This window comes from Asterias rubens, chromosome 20 (assembly GCF_902459465.1).
Source record: "Asterias rubens chromosome 20, eAstRub1.3, whole genome shotgun sequence".
Lineage (NCBI taxonomy): Eukaryota > Metazoa > Echinodermata > Asteroidea > Forcipulatida > Asteriidae > Asterias > Asterias rubens.
In genome coordinates, this window is record NC_047081.1 from 9,483,304 (window position 1) to 9,510,090 (window position 26,787).

General features: G+C 40.4%; 1 protein-coding gene and 1 pseudogene across 1 annotated transcript; both read right to left on the reverse strand.

The window, feature by feature from the left end:
* Positions 1-2,743: 2,743 nt before the first annotated feature.
* LOC117304110 lies at positions 2,744-14,844 on the reverse strand (annotated as a pseudogene).
* A 2,228-nt stretch (positions 14,845-17,072) lies between these two features.
* Positions 17,073-24,862, reverse strand: LOC117303899 (matrix metalloproteinase-19-like). The gene is made up of 9 exons (XM_033788347.1): positions 24,662-24,862; positions 23,906-24,029; positions 23,039-23,250; positions 22,099-22,303; positions 21,318-21,476; positions 20,672-20,797; positions 19,918-20,063; positions 19,014-19,155; positions 17,073-17,531 (listed from the first exon to the last, which is right to left on the reverse strand). The coding sequence occupies exons 1-9, from the start codon at positions 24,755-24,757 to the stop codon at positions 17,191-17,193; spliced, it is 1,551 nt and encodes a 516-aa protein (XP_033644238.1). The 5' UTR covers positions 24,758-24,862; the 3' UTR covers positions 17,073-17,190.
* Positions 24,863-26,787: the final 1,925 nt, after the last annotated feature.

The window sequence follows — 26,787 nt, forward strand, 5'->3', positions numbered from 1 at the left end:
TGAGGTTTGGGTATCTCACCAATGACGCACTCTGAGGTAAAGGTTTACTGTGGAAATGAAGAGGCTGAATAGTGCATGTTACGTAATGACCACCTGTACAATGCAGTGAATGCACTGTTGGAACCATGCGAAACCTATCGCTGGAGTGTTTTCTATACATGTAATAGTGCGTTGGGGAACACAATAGATTATTTGTTACAATGTTACAACACCCATGCTCTACCTACTCTACACAATATGAGTGACGTATGACGGTGACTAGATGGTTCAACGTGGATGTGTAACAATGTAGTTCACAAAATCAAGTAAGAAGGTTTACGTCATGTCAGAAGAACAACACATTGTTTATGTATTTCTACTACCCCCCCCCCCCCAGCCCCAATTCAACATCAGAAAAGCACAAGGCAAACAGATTTGGCATTACATGTATGAGCTGACATACGGGATTATTATATTTTATAGTTTTATGGTTATTATAAAATCAGTGCAAAACAACTGAATCTAAATCTTTAAATATGGGCACAATTCATAGAGATTCTTAAATAAAAAAGTACTGCCCCAAAACGTTTCTAGCAGAAATGAGTAGGATACCAGTCACAAATTGTACACATTGTTGTGGTAACTGGTTTTGCAGCTTAGCTGCTTTTTGTTCCAAGACCATTGGTGTTGCGCGGTCACACACAACCAACGTTCCAATCTACGCGCGGCAAAAACTGAACACGGTTAATGAACGTTAGCGGGCGCTCTTTTCCCCTGATTTCTGTATCTCACCAAAAGATCCACAGACACAATACAAATAGCGCTGTTCGTTCATTACAATCGTGTTTGCTCCCTAAAACTTTTGTCTATAACGATCCGCACTGAAGGTGCTGTTAACTCAAAAGGTTAGACTGCTGCTCACATTTTAAAGGCTTATGTTCTATTCCATTCTTGTTGCCTCTTATTTTGCCTAAGAATGCACCACAGAGCATCGCACCGGACCCGGGCCCCCAAGCCGTAAAAGGCTTCGCGTTCAGCTTTAAAGTAGGCTCCATCTTTAATAGATGTGCCACACCCAACCCCCCCCCCCCCACCTTTGAAGGCGGATTGACGCCCCTGCCGTCAGGGGAATTTGCCCCCCCCCCCATGTTTAGACCGAATATTAAATGATTTTGGTACTTGATGTAACACTAAAAAAACAATGTCCACAGATTTACATTAAACTTTGTGAAGATAACTTTAGTAGAAAGCTTATCTTAAAATATTATTTGCTGAGGTGCTGTATTTTTTTGAAAAACGAGTAAAACAGTGTCACAAAAATACCGTTAACATGCTTAAATAACTGTTCGTGACTTGCTTTCCGCATTTCTCAAAAACTACAGCTCCTCAGCAAAATAATATATTTAGGGAAGCTTTCTTCAAACTGTGTGAGTTTAATGTAAAACTGTGTGAGTTTAATGTAAATCTATGGACATTGTGTTTTTTGTGTCAAAGAAAGTACCCAGACCCTTTAAAGATGCTATGTCAGATTTTTTGCCCCAAACATTAAAAAACAGGTTTTTTTGAGTGAATGTATTTCAAAGAGTATCACCCGCTATAACGAAAAAAACCTTTACTTTTAATGGTCAGGAACCATGGCAAAAAATTAACACGTTTCTTATAAAACACATAAGAATTGGTCACGTGATTGTCGGGATTCCGACAAAAACTAATTTTGAGCACTTTATTTCACTGCTACTAATAATTGGCGGACTTTTTCGAGCAATGGCTCAAATGAAAGCTTGTAACTTTCTCGACCCCCATCAAAATACCTATTGAATTTTAAATCAAAATTTTGTGGTCAAATCAGCCAAAAATCTGACATAGCGTCTTTAAATGTAGTTATATGTTTATATCAAAGGTACACAATGCCGTTAAACTTGGTATCCAGGTAAATTTGCAATTTGGAACCTTGATTTTTACTCAATAATAGACCCAAACGAAAGCCATGAAATAAGACAAATTACACACATTTGATTTATTACTTAAACAATATTTTATTTATTTTTATAAGTTTAACCCCAGGTTTATTCTTAACTGCAATTTTTCATTTTCATGCTGTTTTTATGCCGTTTTCTTCATAAAATATTTCTGGAAAAAAAACAATAAGATAAGGTACAAAAATAACCCCAAATGTCACAAAATTTGGCAACTCCAGAAACATTAGAAGGTGTTTCTAGGTTTTTTTCAAAACCCTTGAGTTTGTGTGCTAGTAATTGACAGTTCAGAAGTATACAAAATTACATTTGATAAAGAATGCATGGTAAACAAAGACTTGAAGTGTACAAATAACATAAACGCATTTAATCAACGCATTTAATAAACACATGATAAAAAAAACGACATTTAAAGGCAGTGGACAATAATTATTGGTAATTACTCAAAATAATTATTATCATAAAACCTCACTTGATTACGAGTTATGGGGAGAGGTTGGTAGTATAAAACATTGTGAGAAACGGCTCCCCCTGAAGTAATGTAGTTTTCGAGAAAGAAGTAACTTTCGTCGAATTTGATTTCGAGATCTCAGATTTAGAATGTGAGGTCTCGAAATCAAGCATCTTAAAGCACACAAGTTCGTGTGACCTAGGTGCGACATGGGTGTTTTTTCTTTCATTAATATCTCGCAGTTTCGACGACCGATTGAGCTCAAATTTTCACAGGTTTGTTATTTATGCATAATTATTTATGTTGAGATACACCAACTGTGAAGACTAGTCTTTGACAATTACCAATAGTGTCCAGTGTCTTTAAACAATTACTTTTAAAAGCATTTCCGCAAAAAAAAAAAAAAAAATTCATCCATGATTAATTTGAAAGCAATCTAGGCGCGAAATGCAATCTAGGCGCGAAATGCTCCAACCGCCATTGAAATTACCAAGACGGGGATACTGGACGCCAGACCACTTACACCATTATTATCATTCGATATGAGATTATTGACGCACCCCTGCCATACTGGTGCCACCTGTTGTGGGAAGTTTCTGGCCGGCCTGAAGTTTGTGTCATCATATTGGTAGTAGCTGCCATCATCGGTGAAGAAATATGTGCGTGAGTTTTCCGAACTTTTCGAAAGCTGCTCCCACTTGGTTACCAGGGATGTTCCATACACTGAGCGGGCGCGGGTACCCATCATCTACACTTTGGCGTCTGAAGCGATAGTACTGATCACCTGCAGAATACCAATCAAGCATCATTTATTCGGTGAGTTTCTCAAGTCGTTTGACTCGAAATTGTATTATCATTGTTATTTATTCGCCATTTCATAAAGTACAGAAACACTACAACAACAACAGTTTTGCTACATGAACAATAAACATGTTTTACAGAACTATCTGTAGACCAACAAGCTCAATAGCAACTATACCACTTGTCCTGAATGAAGGTTTTGATAACAAGGAACTCGTGAAGAAAATATGAGAGAGATGGGGGTAGATTGGGTAAGGACAGGAAATGGGGTGCGGAGATGGAACAGCAGAGAATTAGGAACAGAGTTAATCCAGTTCAAGTTCACTGTGACCCGAAAGTCACCCAATCCAAGTGTTGATCGCGTGAAACAAAACAAATTATTTTGTACATAAAGGTTTGCAGTATAATATCATGTAATGATTCTCTTAAAACCATTGGACACTTTCGGTACAGAACAAAATAAAAGTTCACCGATTTACAAATAACTTACAGGGTTTACAAAAGGTAATGGTGAAAGACTTCCCTTGAAATATTATTCCATGAAATGCTTTACTTTTTGAGAAAACAGCAAAACAATCATAACTTCTCGATATCGAGAATTATGGATTTATTTTAAACACATGTCATGACACGGCGAAACGTGCGGAAACAAGGGTGGGTTATCCCGTTATTTTCTCCCGACTCCGATGACCGATTGGGCCTAAAGTTTTACCGGTTTGTTATTTCATCAGTTGTGATACACGAAGTGTGGGCCTTTGGACAATACTGTTTACCGAAAGTGTCCAATGGCTTAAAAAAAAAAAAAAAAAAAAAAAAAAAAAAAAAAAACGAGGTTCTAAAAAAGACCGTTTGTTTCAACTCGACGTTTAGTTCAGTATGTTCCGATTGTCTTCTGGGGAAAGCTGAGTATACCGCACATGCGGAATAGCTTGGTGATGCACGAAGGTGGGAAATGGAGCTCGGTGGTACATGGTACAACGGGATCCTATGGTGTCCCTGAAGGGACATCGCACATCGCAAATATTTGCAAAGATACTTGCGACATCGCAAATATTTGCAAAGATATCCATAGGATCCTATATACTTAGGATCATGCAGTAGTGTCTCGCCCCGCCTTCTACCCCATGGGACCGCGGTTCGAATCCTACCAGCGGGCACTATGTGGATTGGGTTTCTCAACCCCAAATAGACTTCCCCGAAACGATTCCTTCCACTTCTAAGACTGAAAGATTCTTCATTGTCTTCCCACCTCGTCCAGATGCTGAAAAGGCATAGATGTAGATGTAGTGTGTGGTGATGGTGTGCCCACTAGTCCAAGGATACCGAGTAGGACCCAGTTGTCATCATTTTGGTGTTACCGCAAAATAACCCTTACTGTATCGTATTTCCACCATACATTTCCAGTTACAAATCCTACTTAGTTTTCTTACTAACCTTTTACGAAGTAAATTACGTTGTTTCCACTCCATACAAAGGCTGCGTCCAAGTTGTTTGGTACACCGGGCCAGCCTCGGCTGATTGCTCTTGGATAGTCATTGTCCAGCACCTCATTGGTGTACCGCCAATACTGGGAGCCCTATACAAATGCAAGCATCAGGATGTTTGCTTTTAAAAGGGTTCAAATATCATAATTCACTTTCTAATTAAGTTTAGTAAATCATAAAAGTTGTAATGAATGTTAGGGATACCAAGTGTGCCCTTAGTGTTGAACTTATATAAAGTTTTAAAACTTTGTCTATAGCTTCGTTTTCGTGAAAGAGCAACTTAATGTAGGTCCAGATTTCTCTATATTATTAAAGGGAGCATGGCTCTGCTATTCATTTGGAAGGGATAGCTCATACAGCCACTTGTGAGTATTGTTTTTGTGTTGAAACCCTCAGTTTATCCAAATTATTACGATTTCCAGGCTATTTTGATCGGATTATTTGTAGACCATGTGTGTATTGCCAGGCAGCATCGCGTGTGCGGCGTGTTTTAGCTCGCCCTGTTTGCTGACCTTTTTGTGACCTTTCTTTGACCATGCGTAGACACTGCTTTGAATGTGTAACTGTGTATTATAATATGTGGTTGCGACTTTTGCATTGTATGCATATTTTGTGCTGTGGGTTAAAGGGATTAACCCCATACATGAGAAGTTTTATTTGAATAGACGTGTTTAGCATTGGATAATTGATTGTATTTTGGCGAATACTCGTCCTTTATTCATTAGAGGACCGGGGTCAATTTCACAAAGAGTTAGGACTAGTCCTAACTTAGGACTAGCTCTAGGAGACATACGAATTGCATTGATAGTCCCAAGTTAGGATGAGTAACTGGTCCTAACTCGAGACAAGACTTGTCCTAACGCTTTGTGAAATCCACCCCGGCTCTCCTTCTCGTGTCTCTACATTAACAAAAAAAGAAAGACACCATAATAAGGATCACCTTACCTTGAAGAAGTACGTTCTTCTATTTGTGCTGAATAAAGCAGCATCTATATTGTCAGGTAGACCAGCAAAAACGTCTCCGATTGGTTTCGGGAAACCAGCGGCAATCCTGTTCATTCCAGACTCGTGTTTCCAAACTCTGCTTCCTAGATTAGACCATAATAAATAACAAAAAGTCTTTTTAAGTTCTCACATTTTACTGACTAAAAAGTTTGTTTTTCTTCTTCACAACTGCAATCAACGCCTAGTAGGGATGCACATTAGAGATCCACTTAGAATGTGGATCGGGCGGGTCTTGGGCCAATGCGCGTGCACAAGTTTAGAAAGTTGATACGTCACACATAAGCGGCGGCCATCTTGAAACCAACCAAAAGTGACCCGTTTAATGCACGTGCGTATGCGAAAATGTGATGCAGTTTGTGACATGGGAAAGGGATCATAGGTTCAACAACAAGTTTTCTTTAAAGCTTGTGTATGTCCAGAAAGTATCTAATGATTTCAGCAAGTTATAACAGCACTTCCGGAGCTTCGTACAGTGAATTAAAATACCTTCAAAAATGTAGGTGTGTCCGGCGTCCGTTGAAGTAATTGCGTCTAATCTCCCTGTGCAAGTAACGCCCGTCGGGGCCATCGTAACCTCTGGCATGCCCGAGGTTTCTCCTACGAAAGAGAAAGTATACGTTTATGAATCATCAATCCTCTTAAAAGGCAGTGGACACTATTGGTAATTACTCAAAATAAATTGTAAAAAAAAAAATAACTTGGTGGAGCAATAGAGAGATGTTGATAATATTAAAGTCACCTGGAAATAGAATTTCTTTCCTTTCAAACATAAGAGTATATGCTTACGAACAATAAAACAATTTTTTTAGTAAATGTTTGTCACGATTTATATGTTTAAAAAATATATAAAGTTGTTTGGGGGCTGACTCCACCTACCCCTTTTGTGACGTCAATCGAGGCAGACTTTGCAAAGTACATGTACGTCCAAGTCGTGAGTTGGTACGTTTCAAAAAGTGTTTTTCTGCATTCAGCAGCAATACACCTAGTCGGCATTACCGGGAAAAAAAACAAAAAAAATCTTTTATTGAAACGTACAAACTCACGACTTGGTCCGTACATGTACTTTGCAATTGTGTTTACTCTACGCATTACAGGCAAAGTCTGCCTCGATTGACGTCACGAACAGCGCCCTCTCGGGTCGGGGTCTACTCTTAAATTTGTAAATAACATAAGAACTGATTTTTTAAAACCTTAGTTAACTGTTTATTCACATTTTACTCAACAAAACACATATATTAGTGACAAAAGCTTTATTTTGAAAAAAATACCACTTCCAGGTGACTTTAAACATTAACGGCTCCTTCTGAAGTAACGTAGTTTTGAGAAAGAAGTAATTTTCCACGCAATTGATTTCAAGATGTCAGAATTAGATTTTTTAAAGCATACAACTTTGTATTTACAAGGGTGTTTTCTTCCATTACAATTATCTCGCAACTTCGACGACCAATCGAATTTTCACAGGTTTGTTATTTTGTGCATACCAGTATTATGTTGAGATACCAAGTGAGAAGACTGTTTTTTGACAAATTGCCAAAAGTGTCCAGTGTCTTTAAAGGTACTGGTCACCCAAAAGACCAGTAGTCTCACTTGGCGTGTCCCACCATAATGAGTCAATAAATAAACCTTTGAAAATTTGGACTCAATTGGTCATCAAAGTAGCTAAAGAATAATAAAGGAAAAGACACCCTAATTGTTGCACAAATTTGTTTGCTTTCAGATGTCTAAAAAGGCTACAGGCCTGAAGTCAATGTATGACCACAACTTAGGGAATATGGCTTTTTATACTTCCACCAATAAATATCAAGATATAAACCACAAGATATCGACAAAAATGCGCATGGTTTTGAGGAGACGGTCGTTTTGGGAGAGCAACCTAAATTCTTGTTTTTTAGAATCTGGTTGCTGGCAGCGGATTCTGTCCCCCGAAGTCTCTGTGCCACATTACGGAAAATGTGTGTATACGTAAATTCTTCTGATAGTACCAACCTAAATTTCCCATAAAATATGGGGACTCGACAGAATCCGGGGACAGTTGTCCTTTTGACACCGGTCACTTTGCCTTCCTGTGCTAATCCCAGTCAATAGATTTGTGAAGTGGGATCTTGCACTTCGGCCAAATCGCCAGTTATTCCCATAATGAATGATTATGCCTGCATCTACATTACTCGCATCTTACCATACAGATATTGAATTCCAGCAATATCGTCCGAATGGAGTTCAAAGTCCGGAATATATCCGCGGTAGAAGGGCGCCATCAACGCCGCATCGATGTCGGAATGGCCGAGACCCAAGCTGTGACCGAACTCGTGGGCAGCTACTTGCAAAAGATTGGTTCCTGTACAGAAAAAAATGCAGGTTACAGAACATGGATTGATTAATGTTTCGCTTCGTGTGGCCATTTCGTTTGCCACTGATGACTGTCCTATCACACTTCTTTGCAGTCCAAACTATAGTTGGGCAACCCCTGTCACACTACCCGGCCCAGTCCCAACTATATTTGGGCAACCCCTGTCACACTCCTATATGCAGTCCCAACTATAGTTGGGCAACCCCAGTCACACTTCTATGCAGTCCCAACTATATTTGGGCAATCCCAGTCACGCTCTATGCAGTCCCAACTATAGTTGGGCAACCCCAGTCACACTTCTATGCAGTCCCAACTATAGTTGGGCAACCCCTGTCACACTCCTATATGCAGTCCCAACTATATTTGGGCAACCCCTTTCACACTCCTATATGCAGTCCCAGCTATAGTTGGGCAATCCCAGTCAAACTTCTATGCAAACCCAACTATATTTGGGCAATTCCAGTCACGCTCTATGCAGTCCCAACTATACTTGGGCAATCCCAGTCACGCTCTATGCAGTCCCAACTATAGTTGGGCAACCCCAGTCACACTTCTATGCAGTCCCAACTACAGTTGGGCAACCCCTGTCACACTCCTATATGCAGTCCCAACTATAGTTGGGCAATCCCAGTCACACTTCTATGCATTCCCAATTATAGTTTGGCAATCACTGTCACACTATCATGCCAAGTCCCAACTATACTTTTACTGTAAAGGGGGTAACCCTGTTTCAGCCCTAGGGAAGTTGGTGGCATTGGCCCCCGGAAAAAATAATTGTAGCCCACACCTTGAAGTGGCCTTCAGGCCTTATGTGTCTAGCGACTTGCATATTTCTTTTTAATAAAAACTATTAATGGGGTAAATTTTCTTGGGTAATTAGCAAAAAATTCAAAACGGCTGACCCGACGAACAATGAAAAGAAATCTCAAGTTTTCTTTTCCGGAAACATGTTTGATTGGTTTTCAAGAGGCTGAGAAGACTTTAAGTATTTCTTGAGTATTTTTTGATATCAGCATTGCTTGCTTTGGGTGTTTTAGTGTGGTGCACCCATAGAGCTTTATATATCGCTCTATGGGTGCATCCCATAGACCTTATCGCAAATACCAATGCGCAAGCGCAGACTGTTGAATGAGGTGCATTGTGGGATAGATATGGATCAATTTCAAGCTTTACGCGCGCGCCCCAGTATTTGCGAAAAGGTCTATAGACCTTTTCGCAAATACCGGGGCGCGCGCGTAAAGCTTGGAATTAGGTGCATTGTGGTCTTGCTGGTATCCAAATTTGATCCATATATATCCCACAATGCACCTCATTCAACAGTCTGCGCGTGCGCATTGGTATTTGCGATAAGGTCTATGAGGGGAGAAAGAGTATCAAAACGCCCTCTCGTGAATCTTTCTTGACGCTCACCTTGACGTGTACCAATGGTCCATAATTCATCCTCGTCAAAGTGGGCATCTCCATCGAGAGGTGCCCTTCCTCCATTTGAGGGAAAGTACGCGTGCGCAAGGACGTTGCCCTGGCCATCGAAGTTATTACCATCACCGTGGTTACCCCTGACGAACGTAATGATGATGTCGGCGGTTGTACTACCATACACACGTGTGAATGTGAGTGGTGTCTCCGCAGCCCAGATCTGAAAACAGTTAATGACGTTATAGTGTGATTCATTGAAGGATTCAAAAACAATTGGTTAACTTGGTACTCAGACTTTTTTTTTTGACCGACTGCTAAAGATTTATGCAATCATACTAAGCTCTACCATGCCCGATATATAGCAGAGGTTGGTCACAATTAATGTTCCCATTAACAACACTCTTTTCCCACCTGAACAGAAGGACCCCCACCCTAAAAGTACGATAAAACAGATATAAATAGTTCGTGAGATTCCCAACACACAATGACGATACAAGCGTATAGTTTTTCCCTTTTTTGTTTCCAACGGAGCGCCCACTGGCGCAAGATTGTATACAATAGTTCATTTTAACCATAAAACCCTACGAGAATCTCCCGGGGACAGTAATCTCCTGCCACACACGTACGCAGTTCATTTGGTATCTTCAAAAACTGTGGCCAGCAAAAACTCAGTCATAAGGGAGGGTGGGGGCTTAGTGCTCTAAATTAAATATCAGTGGTTTCATTTGTTTGCGCCAAAGGTCCGGCTCCGGCTTACACATTTAGGCCGTGTCCGAATAAGCGGCTACAGCTGCGGCTACGGCTAGATTTCTGCGTCATCATGCGTTGAAGTATATATAAAATAGACGTCCTTATCAATACACTAATAGAAAAAGTCAAAGCCGTAGTTGTTGCCACCGCCATCTCGATTACGGCCTTAAATCCCGTAGTGCGTTTGTAATTGTGCACATTGGAGTCAGCATTCCAAACGGAGCCAGAGTCAAAGCCAAAGCCCTACATTTGTACCTGCAGAGCGGTTTCCATGGTGCTATCTACGTCATTGGCAGGGAGATCCGGAGTACGGCTGTCGATGCGGTAGGTCAGAGCCGTTCTGGGCCATCTGTACACATTGCCATTTACCCCGACGGTGTAGCGTCTTTTCCGCAGTGTATTTTTCTGGTCGATGACGTCCACCACTCCGCAACGTGGCATGTTCATCATCATCATCGTGTCAGCATCCAGCTCACCTTCAAAAACAATAGTCCAATAGTATTAACACTTGCTTCTCCATGCGACCCTTAATTATTTAAGACATAAGACATAACAAAACTTTATTGATCTTCAAAAGAAGAAATTGCATTGCTCACACAAGTAAAAAAAAACACAACAAAAAAAACAACAAAATGAAAATGTAACAACAGGCCGAAACAAAAATAGCACATACACGCACAAGGACTTAAGAATAAAACATATGTACGCCGACAGGCCATATGTTTATGGTCTATACAACAATATAAAAATATAGAGAATAATTTATGTTAAAAATATGCAATTTAAGTGATACATTACTTATTCTCTCTCAAAAACTACGTTACTTCAGCAGAGGGAGACGTTTCTCACAATATTTTATACTATCAACAGTTCTCCGTTGATCGTTTTATGCTAACTTTTTTTTTTGGAAGTGATTACCGAGTGTCCACTGCCTTTGAAGCCAGTGGGCACTTTCGGTAAACAGTATCGTGCAAGGCCCACACTTCGTGTATCACAACTTTTGTATAAAATAACAAACCTGTGAAAATTAAGGCTCAATCGGTCATCGGAGTCGGGAGAAAATAACGGGAAAAACCCACCCTTGTTTCGGGCGAGTTGGTAATTATGAAAAGCGTTTGAAAGACGTTGAAAGTAGAATACAATGATCCACACAATGCCTCGAAATCGCACGGTTTTCTTTATACGCAGTGAACTAACACTGCACACCAATTTGAGGAGTCACATTTTTGACTCCACAAATTGGAGAAATGGTTCTATCTGAAGTAACAAAGCTTCTAAGTAAACTGTATGTTTTTCACTGACATACTAAAAGACTTTAGTCTTTTATTATGCATATGAAAGCACACTAAAGTTGTGCAACAAGATACTGTTTTACTTTCATTATTCTTTTGAAACTTTGATGACCTAATGTGAGTCAAATTACCAAAGGTGTCCTGCCGTCGATTTCACCAAACTCTTCCTAACTTTAGGAATCACCTTAGGACTTGGGACGAGTTCACTTCCGTATCCAAGTACGTAGGACGCATTGAACCCATCCTAAGTTAGGACGGGTTACTCGTCCTAACTCGAGTTAGGATTAATCCTAGCGTTTCGTGAAATCGGCCGCAGTGCCTTGAAACTATAATTATTACAGTTAAATACATTACTCTAAAACAAAACAAAACGATCGCGTAATACTAGGTAGACCCATAATGCATTGCAGTCACATGACCTCGCCATGTGACCACTATAGAAACCTGGTGCCATTTAAACCTTGATGGTGAGCTTGAATATAAGCTTCCGGTTTCACTTTGTAAATGAGAACAGCAGTCATCTTATGGTAATATAGTCACGTATTCCGATTATAAGGTTTTGGTGCACAGGGAGAGTATGAGCACATTGTTAACGTTTAGTAGCTCCCAGTATTTTCTAAATTAGACAGATTTGAGAGCCCCCAAGTTTCAGTGTAAAAATATTGCCCAATGATTGTGACCTGAGGGTTGTTGACTTCCAACATGATATTTTGGGCCCTAAAAGAATTGTCCTAGTTGCTGAGAGGTGAAGGAACTTTTTTCGAGATTGATGCTCGGACGTTTGGGAAAATTTCAATGGTTTGGGGTTGTTTTGGCTTAGAGGGAGAATAACTTGACGGGCCAAGGGGCTCTCCACACTACATTGAGCAGAGGATTAAAGTTCAAGAGTCAATGCATAATATTCCCTTTAAACAACTTTATAAAGCTGTGAGTCTTCTTAGTATGTTTCATGGCGGCCAACTGGTTATTTTTTACCCCATGGATTCTACCAAACCCATGAACTGTGCGAGTTTTGTTACGGTTTGTTTAATATAAGAAGTCATTTTCGGTCCCCAAGTGCGCACCAGACTGACTGCACAATAGTACAGAGTTGTAAATTGTGAGCGTTGTGGTATGGTGAAACCACTTGGGTGCCGCATGGTTCCTGAACGCCATTTTTCTTCCAAACAGCAACACTAAAGCTGAACGCCATTTTTGCTCCAATTAGCAGCAATATTTTTGCTGCTCTTTGGACCGAAAATGACGTCATTTTCGTCCAAGAAGCAACACTAAAGCTGAACGCCATTTTTGCTCCCCAAGTAGCAGCATGTGTCGCTTTATGAACAGAAAATGACGTTCAGCAACCACGTTGCAAAAGAAAACTGGTTGCACCTTTTCAATTCACAACCCTACAGACAAAGGGCTTGCGTAGTAGGCACGTGTGAGGAAACTATACAGGGTCCCATAAACAAATTACACCAGTCAAATTATTCTAGCGAATGGTAAGCAGGAAGACGGCCCATATGTATGTAGACACCCGGTCGCCAAATTGGCACTGCAGAACGTTTTCCGGCCCTTTCGTCCTTGTAACTATCTTCCATTGCCATTCTTTGCCCACCTCCGTTTAGTGAAACTAAAGTTCACTCAGAGCTGTGGACGAGTACTGAACTTTAACAACATGCATAGGTGACCACATGTTTCGTTCTGTTGTAAAACACGTATAGACATTAATCATGGTGTGCAACCATCTTTAATATCTCTCATTAATATCAATGTTACCAAACCGAGGCTGGAAGAACAATATAGTCTGGTTCGTATTTGCAAAACGATTATTAGTATTTATTATTGTTTTCCGATACGAGGTACATGACCAAGAAGGAGGCAGCATGATAAAGGTCTAGTGTTCAAAGTGTAACCCAATGTTTTATATTACACCGACTGTGAGAGAACCATCAGAATGCTAGACTTGACTCAAGTCCCAATCCCGTGCCGTACCATCGCCAGAAAACTATTGTTTTGTGATACTCTTGCATATTCCAACCTGTTCCCCAACCTGTTTCTCAGGACCACATTTTGACGGCGAGCATGCACTGCTATACTGCTTGTTTGTAGTGATAGTTGGCGCGAAATGCTTATAGGGACCTCTCGCACGAGAACGGGACTTGAATCAAGTCTATCAGAGTGCTGCCTCACACGGCCTTATGGATCCGGTTTATGGGGTACTGCTATTGTTGTGTTTTATTTATACCGTTTAAAAAAAATCCCTTGTGGGGTTGAAGTTGACCAAATCATTCTCTTGTGGGTACATTGATTCATTGTCCAATGAATTTGCAAATGGCACACCGGCTTCGGCTCGGGTGCCATCCCCCCCCCCCCTCGGGTGTACACATCGCCACTGACCCCGTCAAAGCGTGCAGCAATATTGTATAATGTACACATACCTGTCATTGTGATATTCGCCATAAACTGGAACTGCTTCATCGCGTCCATAATCTTACTATCATCATCATCTACCATGTACCCGTACTGTTTGAGATAAGCCTAAAACCAAAGATAATGACAATATAATAAATATTATTTCAAATAAAATTCTCGCATTTTTGAAAATCATATTGTTTGAAGCTTTTTATAGGGCAAATAAAAAAAAAATAAAAAAAATCTGAGCCAACACTTCTCACAAAAGAGAATGTAAACATGTTTGTACCTGTTCATTAATTATTCTCGTACAAAAGAAAGCCGTCGCAATCTCAGAGAAAGGACCACCCTTACGGGAGTCTTTACTTTCCGTGCGTATTTTACACAATCATTTTTAACTTGAACAGTGATTTTCATGTATATTTGGGGAAAATGAGAAGAAGAACGAATTTAAATTTAATTACTATAAAAAGTGCGGGAAAATTGATATTGTAATAAGCCTATAATTGCATCTCAAGGGAAGCCGTAAAACTAACCAAGTGAATAAAATAATTATAATGAACATTTCAACTAGTGCGAGTTTTTAATAAACTTCACAGGCTTGTATATAGTCTTATGAAAGAGGTTACTTTGCATTCGTTCAATTTCTCTTAAATTTAAAACACTTTAAACACTAGGTATATACCGAAATTGAAATTACCTTTGCTTTGTTCATAGTGTCTACGTCTGAGTGAACCATCGTGACGGCGCAGACCAGCAGCGCCGATAAAAGCAGCATCTTCCCCGTCATGTTTCAGTCCGTTTCACGCAACCGCGGTTTCTCGGCGGGTGTTTTCGATCAAAATGAAACTTGAAAAGTTTTAACAGATAATCTTTGATTGTGTCTAAAGCTGTCCAGCAGCGACTATTTTGACTTCAAACCCACGGTGGGTCTTCCTTATATTCAGTTTCAATGAACTTGCTCGGTCATGATTTGAAATAAACCGAACCACCGACCAACGCAATGGACTTCCTCTGCGTGCGGTGATTGGATCACACACATTGAGTTGTATCCGCATTACCAAATTTGGACAACAGTAACTAAGATAATTATGTGTTGACCTTGTACTTGACACTTTTTACTATTGGATTGGTGGTTGTACACGAAGCAATGATTTGACAAATTAATAGAAGAATTATTTAATATTACTCACAAGTTTTTTAAATGTAAATTGCACATCGCGCGTGCGCACTAAAACTTTAGTTTATATCGCCTTTTTTTTACGTAACGCATTTTTTATAAGCATTTTAAACTATGCACATACAAACAGTAGATACATTATTATTTCTGATGGACACAAACAGAACAAAAATGGGTCTAACTTGGCCCTTGTCACACGGGTCAATTTACTGGCAACTACAATCCCGGCCAAAATGCTTGGGCCACCCTTTCCTGAAACAATAGTTCCCTGTGCACTTCCCATTCACATTTACATTAAAAACATTTGCCCCCCCCCCCCCCCCCCCCCCCCCGCTCACTGTTGACTGAATTCGGAAGACAGTCGGCAAATGGAACCAACATTGAAAGGGGGCAGGGGGGCCCAACGAGATTTGGCCGGGATTGTAGGTTGCCGGCAATTTTGTTCTGGCAACGTCGAGGCAACTTTTGTTGCCGCAACTTTGATGACACACGCGGCAATTTTGAAGCAACGCGTACGTAATCAAATTGCCCGCAATTCGAAAGCGGGCAATCAAAACGACGTATGAGCATATATATAATCCCTTAAATCATCCATGAGGATGAACGCTTTGGTCCTATAATAAGCTTGAAATGAGCCAGACCTTCAAGCGACTTTAACATCAGAATTTTTGTTATGTTATAAGGCCGTGTCCGAATTGGCGACTTCGGTTACTACGGCTAGGGCGCGCGCGTCTGCCTTTTCTTCAACACTGGCAGACGCGCTGATCTAGCCGTAGCTGTAGCCAAAGTCGCCAATTCGGACACGGCCTAATAACAAAACATGGGACACAATGTGGTAAAACCATTGCGCGTGACACCAAACATGTACATGTACACATACTTCCCGTGCATGGGTTTTATTTCCGTATCAACATCAAAGAAGTTACAAAGTATGTTTACCACAGATCGGTCTTACGACACATATAAAAGAAAAACAAAAGCAAACCTAGACCTACATCTACTTTCGATGCTTTCTCAAATGTTAGATACAAAGGGAATACCCACTATAGACCGACTTCGGGTTACACATCGCACCGCCAACAATACGTTTCTTTTGTCTTTAATAGAAAAGGGAGACAAAAAGCATTTGCTTCTCCCTTTTCTTACATATTAATGTCACTTATTATCTATTTATTTTTTAATAACCAGAGCAAGTCTTCATTTTTACAAGTTAGACTATAGTGTATGTTTAACCATGGAGGTAGCTGAACAGTGTTTTCACACTTTGTATGGGATGATGTTGACATGGCAGGGCTATGAGTGGAATTGGCTGTCGAAAGTGTGTACTAATACAGTTTTGAAAGTGGTATTGGATAAGGGAATAATAGAGTAGGCGACGAGTTCTTAAACGGCCGTTTAAAACCGGCAGGGTCGTGGCCGTGTGGTAAAGGCCCGTAAAGGTTAATAGCATGAATCAAGTTTGGACCGATCTCCTGACGAGAACTACAGTCATAAAACCCCAGATTCCATCAGTATCTACGTCACTTCATCAGTAGCGGAATCGGGTGGGGGTGATGGGAAGGGTATTTGGGTTGGGTGGAGGGTGGTTTTGGAGAGGGGGGGGGGGCTCTCTTTATAGGTATGATGAGCACTACAGGAGTGCATCATTTGGTTTGGGAGAGTACCTCAGACTGACTGATTGTTTTCCCTCTCTTCTTTACTTTGGGCAGGTTCTAGCAGCGATCATTTTTGGCAATCACTGATCAATGTATGGTTACCTATGCATGCAATACATCCTGACGTCGATTTCACCAAACTCTACCTAACTTAGGACTAATCTTAGGACTAAGGACTAGTCCAAAGCCTGCACTGTAGCATGCAGACCTTAGGATTAATCCTACGTAAGGACAAGTTACTCGTCCTAACTCGAGATAAGACGAGTCCTATCTCTTTGTGAAATCGACCTCTGGGTACCAGTCACAGTCGCTCACCCCGACCCAAACACCCACCCACCCACATACGCATGTGTCGACCCGGTAAATCTTGAGTATATCCATTAAAAGTATAACATTTACATAGCCATTGGTAGTCAGGGAACAAGACAAATGCGACCCGTTGTCATCTCATAACTTTTGTTTAGTAGTTTTGTAAAACGAACGCCCCCAGACTAGAGATCACCAGAGCGACGAGGCTTGGTAGGTGACCTTTGACCCCGTTGTCTCCGTCGTCAGGGGTTGCCCGGATCGCACTCGGACATCCCTGCCAATTCTCGGCCGTATCCCGCGGGTACCCGGCAGCTACATTGAACTGCTGGTCATTAAACCTGTAGTACACCCCATCCGGGGTGAAGAAATACGTGCGAGAGTTGGTACCCTGCACTGCAGCGCTGACTTGGTTACCGGGGATATTCCATACGCTTAACGCTCGCGGGTATCCGGCGTCGACACCGTCGTCTGAGAATCGGTAGTACTGGTCACCTATGAACGTTATTGAAAAGTACGAGGCACTCACTAACCTTGAAATAATGAGTGCAACACAGTTCATTGACCTGAGCCCAATCTCATGAAGCTGCTAAGCACATAAATTTGCTTAGCATAAAATGTCTGCCTCGATAAAAACAGAATTACCAACCAAATTTCCACATGGTTTTCAGGAGGAGCAAATTTCAGCTGAATAGCCAGTAACAAGCAAACTGCAACAAATGGACATTTTGTTGGTAATCCTGTTTTGCTGGTATGTATTACTGTTTGAAGAAATGTCATGCTAAGCAACTTTTTGTGCTTAGCAGCTCTATGGAACACAAAATTTAAACTGCTAGGTTCTCTTAACAATGTGCTTCCTTGGACGTCCCTCTGACCTCCCTTTTAATCAGCCTTTATCTGGGCCTTTACTTCCAGTGATACTGTTGTCAGTCAAGGGCGTGTGATATTCCCTTTGCTTTCCTTGAATTTCGAGACCATAAAGCAACAGGGGTCTTTCTGAGACGCTATTATAAAAAGGTGCCGCAGAATTACCAGATACATTCTGGATGTCTGCTGCCACCTAGCGTTCTAATATCACAGAACGAATTGGCAGCTGTTGATGTTCCTAGGGAATATATACACATACATGTACACAAATGTTGTATTTCCCGCCGCCATTTCATCAAGACCACAGCGGTTTGTGATGAAACAGAGAACCAAATAAACGATGAGACAAAATGCAAGTTAAATCAAACAGCAAAACAACCATAGCGGGAACAGGTGTGATTTCAGATGCTTCTTGAAATAATATGAAGTGAATAAATCTCGTGCATCTCGTTTTAACAATCAAACCACACATGCAGCCACAAACATTGGGTGCGTTCGTTTAGCTTTCCTGGGTCGACCCCGGTGTGTGGCGTTTTTTTTTCCAGGACGAACGTGGGTAGTTATCCGCACACGTTCGTCCTGGAAAAAACAACCGTCACACACCGGGGTCGACCCAGGGAAGCTAAACGAACGCACCCATTATTTCTTCAGTTATAGGCAATGTATATAGATCGGCTCTTAAAGAATTCTGGGGGACATCCGCATCTATTTTGGGGCAAGTTCGATCAGCGACTATTTGTCAACCACTATAGTCAATGTTCCATGGTTACCTTTGCATGAAATACATCCTGGATACCAGGCAAAATCCCCCAATGGTAATTAATGGTCAACTATAGTCCCTTGATCGAGCCTGCTCATACTGGGCCACAATTTTGTTTTTCTTCTGTAGTTGCGAATTGGCGTCCAGAGAAGTTGTCCTGATTTTTTTTAAGGACTTCCGTTTTTGAATCGGTTACACACACAATCGCCATTGCAAAGCACTATGAAAATGGACAGTTTGATGTACACAAAAACACGGTTTGCTACCGGGCCTCTCGTCAAAATAACAGAGTTATAAAACGGCGTGTGAAGCCTGTTAAAAACTCAATGTCAATGGGAGAAATAATTTACCTTTGATGAAGTAAAATCTGCCATTACCACTCCAGGCAAATGCAGCGTCGAGATCGTCTGGTAGGCCGGGGTAGCCAGTGCTAATATCCTGGGGGAAGCCTGGGTCCATCACTTCATTCTGGAACTGCCAATATTGGCTTCCCTGACGAAGAAACAAAATGTCACACTTTGTGCTCAATACTGGACTTTGTGGTGTCCTCCCCATTGTGTTTTCATTGTTGCGCACTTGGAAACTCGGAAGGATTTAAGGGTGTGTGTGTTAGGGGGGGGGGGGGGTACTTCTTAATAAGAGGAAGGGCGCTCGATATGGGACATGTGTGCTCGATATGGGACATTGTCCCCCCTAGGCCTAATTGTGTCTATACATTGTGCGCTTTGAACTCACGATTTCTTTTGATGATGTAAGTGGGGGAGGGGGGGGGGGGTACTTCTGTACAGTGTGTTAAAGAGTGCTCGATATGTGACATGGTACCCCCCCCCCCTAAATTTGTCTTCATTTGGTGCACAGAACTCAAGAATTCTTTTAAGATTTTATTTGGGTTTTTTTTCCCGGGGGGGGGGGGGGGTGTAGGAGGAACTTAACTGTGTTAAGGTATATGGGAACTTGTTTCTTCTATGCGATAAGTTTCCACGTGTCCGTATTGGGTGCTGTTCATCAACCATGATGTTTGTTTTATCAGAGTAAGGTTTTATCAAATGGCCCCTTGTGTTTCTTTTGTTTTATAGCTGAAACCGTATGAGAAGCTCTAACATGTACTTTATTGCAAAAAAAATTAAATACATCAAACCCATGGAAACGTGCCCGATGACGCAATTAGGCCGTGTCCGGACACGGCTTTACGCTGAATGGCATGAAAACATTGACATGGGGGGGAGGTTGGAGTTGATTTTCCTTTCTGTTTACCTTAAAATAGTGGTTAGTACCGTCCGCTTGGTTGTAAAGTGCAGCATCAATATAATCAGGAAGACCACTGAAGGTTGAAGATATGGTTTTTGGAAAGCCAGCCGCTATTTGATTGGCGTTAAACTCAATTTTCCACACGTTGCTTCCTAATGTATAAAAAAAAGAAAAAGGGAAGATAAAAGATTAAAATACACACACATGCCCATATATAAAACGCACATCGCTTAAATAAATATAATTCACGTCGCTTATATGTATAAAAAAAATAAAAAAAAAGCAAAACAAAAAAAAGACCAACATTTTTATAGAATCCTAAAGTACTTCCTCTTTGATTGAATGTTTACACTGTCATGATTCCGTCGCAACATAATATCGATAGCGTGTAAAAAAAAATGGACACCTTTGGTATTAATTGACAAAGACCAGTCTTCTCACTTGGTGTATCTCAACATATGCACAAAATAACAAACCTGTGAAAATTTGAGCTCAATCGGTCGTCGAAGTTGCGAGATAATAATGGAAGAAAAAACGCCCTTCTCACACGTGAGTTGTGTGCTTTCAGATGCTTGATTTAACAAGAAGGAACTGTTTATCCCTAAATAAACATTTAATAAGAAGAAGCGAATTACCGCGATATTGTTCTCCAACAGCACTAAGTATTAAAGGACAAATAAGCAAAACTATTTCAAATGAAACTCTTTGTTGATGGGGCAGGCACACTTGTTGCTACTGTAAAACTACTGTCACATTTTACCTTCAAAAATATATGTGCTTCTGTCCTGTGACGTCGTAACACTATCTACTCTTCCTGTGCACTGGCCGCCTTGGGGCGTTGCTGGGTTGGTTTCTACAGTAGCATCTGGAGCTCCTGAGTTTACACCTATTCGTATCAAATGACAACGACGATGACAAAGGCAGTGACAATGTCAACGACAATGCAGTGCCAATGTCAACGACAATGACAAGAACGATGCCAGTGACAATATTAATGACAACGTCAACGACAATGTCAGAGGAAATGACAACGACAAAGTCAACGACAATGATAACGACGATGTCATGAGTGACAATATTAATGACAATATCAACGACAATGAAGTGGTAATGTCAATTACAATGACATTGACATTGTCAGTTGCAATGACAACGACAATGTCAGTGGAGTGGGGCTTTATCTAACAATAGATGAATGATGATGATGATGATGATGATGATGTATGAAAACCAAAAATCCATAGTTATTGCATTAGACGCATAATGGACGTCAAACAATGCAAACGCACAACTCTCGGGCAAATGACCTATGACCTCAGTGACGCTGCTTTGACTGTCTCTAACGTCATTTGCAAGGAATCAATTCAGAACACAACTTTGAAGTAAACAATGTTGGAATCATGTACCATAATGAGCTTGAATTCCAGCAATATCGTCCGAATGGAGTTCAAAGTCCGGAACGTATCCACGGTAGAAGGGCGCCATCAACGCTTCCTCAATGTCGGAATGACCGAGACCCAAGCTGTGACCGAACTCGTGGGCAGCTACTTGAAAAAGATTGATTCCTGTAATTCAACAAGGAGAAAGATAAAATGATTCTAGTCAAACCTGTATAAGTGGGTAAAACGTAACTGTTCATGTAAGGAATTAAATGTCACTGTTTACGCAAGACTGTAAAACGTCACTGCTTACGTAAAAGACTATAAAACGTCACTGTTTACGCAAGACTGTAAAACGTCACTGTTTACGTTAGACCGTTAAACGTCACTGCTTTCGTAAGACTGTAAAACGTCACTGTTTACTTAAGACTCTAAAACGTTACTGTTTATGCAGACTATAAAACGTCACTGTTTACGTAAGACTTGTGTTTCATTGAGGTCTTTAAAAAAAATTAGGAAAATCTTGAGAACAAAAATCAGTTACTGTTTCGTTCTGGTTAAATACAGGTGAAGGTTAAAGTTTTAGGCAAAATGAATAATGTTTTTTCCTTAATACGGTCTGGCTTAAGAGTGAGGTTTTTCAAGCATCACTTCGTGCGTGCTGTTTCCTATACGGAAGTATGACGCAGTACTCTACGGAACGTTGATGCCAATGGAAGAGAAATAATATTCTGGTATTAACGTATTTGGGCAGTCATCAGTTTACGACGTGATAGGTAACTTATTTAAAAAAAAATATCCATAGCACCGTCATTTGTGTTGATTGTCCACCTCTCAGCTTCGTCGAAATGAGCGTTTCCGGACTGTGGGAAGAACGCATGGGCCAGGACGCCCCTAGGCCCGTCGAACGGATTGCCGTCCCGGTGGTCGGTCTGGTCGAACGTGATGATGATATCAGCGGGCGTGTCACCGAATACTCGTGTAAAGGTGAGGGGCGTGACGTCAGCCCAGACCTGATTGTATCGGATGGAGACTGGTTATTTTGAGAACACTTTTAGGCCCCTTTCGAAACCACGGCTTGGGATTGGGCTTTGGCTCAAAACAAAAATGCATAGAATAACAAATCTGTGACAACTTAGACTAAATTGGTCGTCGGTGTGGCAAGACAATAATGTAATAAAAACACACTTGTCGCACAAAATATATATGTGTGCTTCAGATGCCTAAAAAGGCTTTATTATTATTATTATTATTCTTTATTTGGCCAATAAACAATTACAAATACAAGCAGACAGTATGTCAAATAGATAATTATTTTTAAAATACTATTTTAATTTTGGAGTGAGAAATAACCTCCTTATCAAAAACTACGTTCACTTCAGAGTGAGCCGTTTCTCACAATGTTTTATACTATCATTAGCTCTTCGTTGCTCGCAATACCAAGTAAGTTGTTATGGTGTTTTGAGTAATGCCTTCAAAGCCATTGGACACTTTCGGAACAAAACAAATTAAAAGTTCACAGATTTACAAACAACTTACAGGGTTTACAGAGAAGGCTTTAAACGGTATACAAAATGCCTTCAAAACCATAGCTGTGACTATAGGCCCTTTTCGAAACCACGGCTTCGGCTTTGGATTCGGCTTCAGTACGTAAAGCACTCACAATTTGTCAAAACAACTGCGGGCCAAGCTAGCCTGAGCCGAATCTGGAGCCAAAGCCGTGGTTTCGAAAAGGGCTGTAGTCGTACCTGCAGAGCAGCTATAAGAGTATCGTCGACGTCATCAGGATTTGGTATGTCAGGGGTACGGTTGTCTATCCGGAATGTTAAGTCTGTCGTTGGCCACCTCGACCCCAGAGCGAATCGTCTCTTTCTTTTGGCATCGAAGTTGTGGCCGACGACATCGGGCATTCCACAGCGAGGCTCGTTCATCTTCTCCATCGTCGCATTGTCGAGTTCACCTACGAGTTCGTAGAAAAGCACAAATAGAACAGTGGTCGATTTCACAAAGAGTTAGGATGGGGTCTAACTTTAGAACAAGTCCAATAGGTGATACTCAAAACTTAAGGCTAGTCCTAAGTGAGGATGAGTAACTCGTCCCAACTCATAAAGTTTATGCACACAAACTTGCTAAGCACAGAAAAGTATTGCTTAACAGAAACAGGTTACCAGCCAAAACTACTTTAAAGACAGTGGACACTATTGGTAATTTTCAAAGACCAGTCTCACACTTGGTGTATATCAACATATGCATAAAATAACAAACCTGTGAAAATTTGAGCTCGATTGGTCGTCGGAGTTGCGAGATAACTATGAAAGAAAATAACACCCTTGTCACACGAAGTTGTGTGCTTTTAGATGCTTGATTTCAAGACCTCAAACTCTAAACTATGATATCTCGAAATCAGATTCGTGGAAAATTACTTCTTTCACTCCAGAGGGAGCCGTTTATCACGATGTTTTATACTATCAATCTCTCCCCCATTACTCGTTACCAAGTGAGGTTTTATGCTGATAATTATTTTGAGTAATTACCAATAGTGTCCGCTGCCTTTAAGTCCGCAACGTTTAAATCACAAAGGCTTTGGTTAGTTAAGAAATGAAAGTGCAACTTACATGTAACTTCTAGATTTGCCATGTGTTGGAAATTGCAAATCGCTTTCGTCATGTCTTCCTCTGTGTTTACTGAGCCATCCACGGAGGGTTGTCTCACCAAGTACCCATAGTAGTTCAGGAACATCTAAGATAATTCAAATTGAGCTGTTTGGGGGCTGAAATTTCTTCATCCAAGATTTGGGGGATTTTTTTGAATGGAAATGGGGGAGGGCGTACTAAGAAGAGTCCTATTTAAAGGAAGTGGACACTATTGGTAATTACTCAAAATAGTTATAATCATAAAACCTTTCTTGGTTACGAGTAATAGGGAGAGGTTGATAGTACATATAAAACATTGTGAGAAACAGCTCCCTCTGAAGTGACGTAGTTTTCGAGAGAGAAGTAATTTTCTACGAATTTGATTTCGAGACCTCAAGTTTAGAACTTGAGGTCTCAAAATCAAGCATCAGAAAGCACACAACTTCGTGTGACAAGGGTGTTTTTTCTTTCATTATTATCTCGCAACTTCTATGACCGATTGAGCTCAAACTTTCACAGGTTTGTTATTTTATGCATATTATGTTGAGATACACCAAGTGAGAAGACTGGTCTTTGACATTTACCAATAGTGTCCACTGTCTTTAAAGGGGTTTGATACCTTTTGTAAATCAAGTTTTTGGCCGCGACATGAATCCCTACTCGCTGTGAATAAAGATGTTTGTAATAATATAATATAGAAAAAACTCCCAAATAAACCCCACAGAATAATGAGCCTACCACTGCTGAATCCGACGAGTCGACCGTAAACGAATTAGCGACCGTGAAAGCAACGACAAGCACCGCCGATAGAAACAGCATTTCCCCCGTCATCATGTGGCTGGTGTTTCTCGGTCGATGTTAACAATTATTCCCAAAGTTGAAATTGTCGGCTCTTCTCGATTGTGATCGATTAAATCTATGTCTGTTCCTTGCTTTATGCTATGACGAACTATAACATGCTTTGAAACATTCCTATCCAATATGTTTGCTTCGTCCACAACATGACTCGACCACTTTCGGACAAACAAACCTGGGCCCTAAAGTTTGACTTTTCAAAACTAGAATGGCGTTCACAGAAGAGCACTACTGAGCCCTCCCCCCCCTTCACGGCTCAAAGTTTGATAAAACAATGAAGTACATTCACGAAACTTATACATTAGTTCAGTTCTTCCGGGATACCTTATGTTATAAAATAAGAGTGTCAGTTTTTATAATCAGGCAAGCTATTTTATGCCATGGGCATATAGAACTGTTCACTAAAACAATAGCATCTAAGTCTTCTTATAATTATAGCGCAATGTATATACCAACTAGGTTCACAAGACACTTTAGTAGATAAATTTTTACAGAAAAATAGTTTTTTTAAGTTATGAATACTGAGACATTATGTAGCACCTGGGGGTAGGTGCTACGGCGCATTTAGCAGCCACAGCCAGGAACACCGGGGCGAACCCCTTCTCTTTTCGATAAGCGCACTGGGTTCTTTTACGTGCGTTACAAACAGCTATACAATGGTAGCCTATAAACGGCACCAGGCAATCAAACACTTAGTGTATAATATAATTATGTGTTTTTCTGAATGATTTCCTGTGCTCAATTTTACAATGAACCAATTTTCATCTTAAAATGAGCTGTCAGTGTTTAGAAACAATACAAGAAAAAGAGTGACTTGCTGTTATGATTATTAAACTCTTTAGAATCGCCAGCCTTTGAGCACAACAACATTGCTAAGCACAGAAAATTACTGCTTATAGGGAAGGTACACGTTTGGTCATTACTCCAAACAACTATTAACTTAAAAACTGACTTGGTAAACAGCATTGGAGAGCTGATGATAATATAAAACATTGTGGGAAACGACTCCCTCTGAAGTAGCGTAGTTTTTGTAGAAATAGGTGATTTCTCACTAAAATAATAAAAGACTTCTAGCTAGAAGTCTTTTATTCCTATCTGAAAGCACAGAAATTCGTCCAATAAGGTAGTTTTTTCTTTCAATCTTTTTCTCCCAAATCCGATGACCAAATTGAGCTCAAATTTTCACAGGTTTGTTATTTTATGCACATGTTGAGATACATTAAGCGAGAACACTGGTCTTTGACAATTACCAATAGTGTACCTTCCCTTTAACAGAAACGGGTTACCAGGCAAAATCACATTAAGTTTACACTTTTGTGACTGGTGCCCCGCCCGATGTTTGCTTAGCACAGAAAATTTTCAAGCAGTATTTTATTAACAGCTTTTTGGAATTGGGCCCAGGTCTCCTTGATACATTCAAAACCAAACAAACTATCCATGAAAACACAACTGAAACCATGACTCATTGAAATTTTGTTGTCGTAAGGGCCTACATTTAAAATTTCCAGTTAATTATTAATTGTGATTGGATACTGTGTTGGCTGATATATTTGTTTATTTATTTTGTTAAAGTCACCTGGAAGTGGTATTTTTTCAAAATAAAGCTTTTGTCACTAATTATATTTTTTTGATGAGTGGAATGTGAATAAACAGTTAACTACGGTTTAAAAAAAATCAGTTCTTATGTTATTTACAAATTTAAGAGTAGACCCCGACCCAAGAGGGCGCTGTTCGTGACGTCAATCGAGGCAGACTTTGCCCGTAATGCGTAGAGTAAAAGGGGTAGGCGGAGTCAGCCCCCCAAACAACTTTATATATTTTTTAAACATATAAATCGTGACAAACAATTACTAAAAAAATTGTTTTATTGTTCGTAAGCATATACTCTTATGTTTGAAAGGAAAACAATTCTATTTCCAAGTGACTTTAAATTGGTTGCATTGCACTATTGGTAATTGTCAAAGACCAGTCTTCTCACTTGGTTGGTGTATCTCAACATATGCATAAAA